Source organism: Stigmatopora argus, chromosome 3 (assembly GCF_051989625.1).
Source record: "Stigmatopora argus isolate UIUO_Sarg chromosome 3, RoL_Sarg_1.0, whole genome shotgun sequence".
Taxonomy (NCBI): domain Eukaryota; kingdom Metazoa; phylum Chordata; class Actinopteri; order Syngnathiformes; family Syngnathidae; genus Stigmatopora; species Stigmatopora argus.
In genome coordinates, this window is record NC_135389.1 from 10,100,469 (window position 1) to 10,105,121 (window position 4,653).

The following is a 4,653-nucleotide window of genomic DNA, read 5'->3' on the forward strand; positions in this document are numbered from 1 at the left end:
GATTTGCTTTACACTTGTTCAAGATGTTGACAGATGCATAATAACAGCTCAATGGAAATTGCTTTTCTATAAAACCCCTGCAAAATATGCATGCTTTCTGTACCAGTGGGAACCAGACAAACTTCAAATCCAGCAAGTTTGTAGCACTTGTCATCTTTTAAAACTAGTTTTGCTGAAAAACCAGCAGGAAATATTAATTTTAAATCAAGAAACTACTGAACAAGGGGAAACTGAATTTATCATAACAAAGTAAGCATTACACATTGGTGAATACAACATAAGAAAATAACAACATTAAGCAAATAATCAGTAATTTAGTAATAAAAACTATTTATTTGAAGAGTCATGTAAACAAGAGCAGAATTAAATTGGAAGGTAACTATAGCAACAATCTGGCAAGAAATGAGCATTTTCATGTTGGTTTGAACAAAAAACATTAATAAATATGTAGCAGTCACCTGCCATATGCGGAATTAAAAACATATACAATTAATAACTCTCCCTTTTACAAATGATCTTTGAATGTATTAGTAGGAAACTACATATGTACAGAAAAATCTTCAATTTGACCAAATAATAATCCACATTTCTCCCACAGATGTTCTTGTGTCATCAGTTCTTGTTAAATCTAATTGGAAATAAACATTTTTTAAGTCTTTTGGTTCCAGCTAACTCCATTCCTTTGCTGCTCCCTGCAGGTCATCTCCTTGCCTCAGCTTCATTTTTTGCCATTCAGTCCTGGGGTCCTCAAGTGCGGGAGTGGCTCAGAGATACCTAGCTGGTCAGCGGCGCATTCTTGTATAGGTGTAGTAGACCACGAAGAAGAAGACAATCAGGCCCATTGCAATGAAGCACATGATGCGCCGATTGTCACGTCCTGAGCGTATCGTGTTGTAGAAGCGCTTCACGGTGCCGCCCAGCAGGCCCGTAGTGCTAAGGAAATTGGAGTCCTGTTGGACAGGAAAAACATTTTAAAAAGTTCTATCTTACCTTGCCACTTTGATCCTGAAAGTAGGTTCATTACGTCCACTGGGCGATAAATGGTTTGAACTCACCATGCTGTCCAAATAGTCGTTCTGATCTTCGGCCTCTCTGTCAATGTCGTATGCCAGCTGTCAAAGAAGGTTCCACAAAGTTAAAACGGCAGAGAGTGCATTACTTAATAGAAAAATAAGTAACAATGTGGAAAAATTGATGGTGATAATAAGAACCAAAATAAATAATTTGATAGCATAACAGAGACAACCAGATTCAAAGTTAAGACCCTGAACAAATTCCAAGTGAAAACTGAATGCAATGCTGTGCAAGTGCTTTTTAATATAGAACAGGTGACAGATCAGGGTGGCCCTGCGGCTGAATGGCTAGCACTGGCCACAGTGGGGGTCCTGGGTTCAAATCAAAGTCGGTCCACCTGTGTGGAGTTTGCATGTTCTCCAGGCCTGTGTGGGTTTTCCCCAGGTACTCCAGTTTCCTCCCACATTCCAAAGACATACATGGTAGGCTGATTGTACACTCTAAATTGCCCCATGGTACGAGTATGCGCGTGAATGGTTGTTTGTGTCCTTGTGCTCTGCGATTGGCTGGCCACCAATTCAGGGTCTCCCAAGCCTCTGGCCCAAAGTCAGCTGGGATAGGCTCCAGCACCCCCCGCAATCCTAGTGAGGGTAAAGCGGATCAGAAAATTAAATAAAAAAATAGGTGACAGATCGAAGCTGAGAACATATTTTAAATTTGTTGATTTTTAAATGCTATCGGGTTAATCTAGGAAAAAAGTCAAGCATGCAGTTTGCTTTTTTTTGGGCCTTCACCCTTACTCAGATTGTTACTTGTCTAAATCTTTGTATGCATACACTTTAGGTGGTGAAAATGTCAAATTCTGTATTTTTTTTTATACTGAAAACACCTCTTATATCGCTCTACTACCTTTTATACAACATTTGGGGATTAGTGTTAATTGGTCTTTCTGATATTGATTATATGTGCAATTGATATTCTTACTGCTTCTTCTGCTTTTTTTGTTGACACCATGAAATTTAAACTAAACATTTCAATGAATGGTGTTGGTTAAAAAAAATAATGACACTTATAATTCCTATACGTCTTTTTGTGTGTTGACTTGAAGCATGAGTTACTTACAGATTTGAGTCGGGACACTTTAGTGACCAAACTGTCAGCCAGGCGCTTGTTATCAGCGTCCAGCATGTCCTCCACGGAGCCATGCCCTATCAGAAAAAGCACGTTACACACTCTGTGACACAAGCGGTCATTGTATGAAACACAGCACATAAAACGCCTATCATACGTTTTATTAAAAAATAATAATAGATGGTCAAAGCACGCATACGAACACTTCGTCAGATGGTAAGGAACACGTCAACTTCCGAGTCTTATTATACGTCAAACAAAACGACATATCAATTCTCCGGCTACTAAATAGTCGTTAAGTGAAAACGTATAAAATTCTTTCAAATATTTTTTTCGTCGATGTTATTTTCCAGGGTTGGACGTGTTAAAACAAATAGTACATATACCTCGGTTCCAGTCTACCGCCATGTTGGGGGTGACGTCACGCTGGAATTCACGCTCGGAACCAAACCTGATTCGACAGGGGGTTAAGTGACGTCACTCACACAAACAACTCGATTAAAAACGTAAAATAAAAAGTTACTGTAAATTAAAATAAGTATAAATTGCTCAATTTTCAACCGATTTTCCAACATTTCATTTTTTATTTTAACTTCAGAGCTGTATTTTATTAAGTGCACAGTTAAAAGTGTTTTTTGTTCAACTTGCAGCCTGCTCATACAATTTGTTACGAACCAAAGTAAAATATAATGCTTCAAGATTTTGCCCAGTTTATTTTAGTGGAAAAAATCATTTATCTTATGTTTGCTACTAAGGAGTCCGACAGAGAAGTCCACTGCACTAAGATGGCCGTCATTTATTACGCTCCTGTTACCGACTTTTCTCCACCATGCTCTTTGTGTTATCTATGCGAGTGATATATATTATAACTAAGTTTAATTCCAATATTTTTTAGCCAATGATATCACCTAGAGTGGCGCTTCCCACCAAATGCTATAACATTATTTGTGTTTTATCTCTCGCTCATCTCATTTTCTTAACCGCTTTATCCTCACTAGGGTTGCGGGGGGTGGTGAAGCCAGGTGACTTAGGGCCAGAGGGTGGGGACACCTTGAATTGGTGGCCAGCCAATCACAGGGCACAAGGAGACAAACAACCATTCACTTCACACTCATATCTAGGGACAATTGAGTGTCCAATCAGCCTACCATGCATGTTTTTTGGAATGTGGAAGGAAACCGGAGTACCCAGAAAAAACTCCACACAGGTGGAGTGACGTGAATTTGAACTAGAGACCTAGACCCCAGAGCTGTGAGGCCGCTGCACTAACCATTCAGTCGCCGGGCCGCCCTTGAATGAATAATGTATTTATGTAAATATTTAGATAAGGCTGTTGATGTGCTAAATTGTGAATGTTATGCAACGAAATTTTAAGACAACAACTTTATTCAGCTTTTTAAAATGATTATTTTAACATAATTTTGGATTGGATAATTGTATTCATCCCGTATTCGGGAAATTTCGTTGTCACAGTAGCAAGAGGGTGAGGATGCAGAAATAGGAAAGGCATTTTAGACATAAATAGATAGGTAATAAGTAAGTTAATAAATAAATACATGAATAAATATATAAATAAATAAGCATGTCTCTGAAGTATAGGTTTCGAATTCAGGGGTGGGCAAAGCGGTCCTGGAGGGCCGCTGTGGCTGGGTGCAGCTTTTTGTTCCACAGACACTTTAACCAACGGGGCTGTGCTGAAACGTGAAGCACCTGACTGCAATCATCCACTGATTGCACTTCTAACATATGAACATATAACTTCATATATCCGCATTTGTGGAACGGTATCACCCACGACTTACTGCAGGGTTATTCAAACTTTTTTGCTCCAAGATCTACTTTTAAAAGAGTTAACCTTCATGTTAACTTCATGTTAACCCATGTATCTTTTTTACAGGCCACTGACAAGGCTCGGCAATTATTTCTGTTGATATACCTCACATTAGACTCTATCAACATGGATCACAATCTATGTAATGGGCACCCTTGCACTAGAGGGCTGCATAGGCCATGTTGTTGATTATTGATGTATTTAAACATAATAAATTATTAATGAAAATATCCCCCAAAAATTAGACAACTTTATTAGTGTTTGATTTATTGGTACGTAAATGTCCTAATTTTATTACTTGGCTGGTTATTTCAGAGCAATTATTAAATACAATTAAAATATTTTTATTTAACCTGTTTTAAATCATTTATCTACCATCATTTTTTTGTTGGCCTTAATTTGCAAAAATCCCATAATCCACCCTCTATCATTCGTCTCATCAGAATGGTAGGGTGGATTAGGGGTGGGGTACACACCAATTTTTTTGCCACCTATTCGCAAAATACAAATCGACAAACAACCTTCAGATTCACATCAACAGGCAATTTAAAGCCCATTAACCTACTATTCATATTCTATCATTAATAATATTTATACTTACCAAATAATAATAACAATTTAACCATATGACCAAAAAAGTCTAGCTATGAAACATGTTTGATAAAATCTCAACAATG

General features: G+C 37.9%; 1 protein-coding gene across 3 annotated transcripts; it reads right to left on the reverse strand.

The window, feature by feature from the left end:
- Positions 1-313: 313 nt before the first annotated feature.
- bet1l (Bet1 golgi vesicular membrane trafficking protein-like) lies at positions 314-2,578 on the reverse strand. Of its 3 annotated transcripts, none has more exons than XM_077595942.1 (4): positions 2,532-2,578; positions 2,137-2,222; positions 1,056-1,112; positions 314-950 (listed from the first exon to the last, which is right to left on the reverse strand). In XM_077595942.1, the coding sequence occupies exons 1-4, from the start codon at positions 2,551-2,553 to the stop codon at positions 783-785; spliced, it is 333 nt and encodes a 110-aa protein (XP_077452068.1). In that variant the 5' UTR covers positions 2,554-2,578; the 3' UTR covers positions 314-782. The 3 variants fall into 3 exon arrangements, with proteins under 3 accessions (XP_077452068.1, XP_077452067.1, XP_077452069.1); XM_077595941.1 differs by lacking the exon at positions 2,532-2,578 and adding an exon at positions 2,303-2,501; XM_077595943.1 differs by lacking the exon at positions 2,532-2,578 and adding an exon at positions 2,349-2,499.
- Between the last annotated feature and the right edge of the window lie 2,075 nt (positions 2,579-4,653).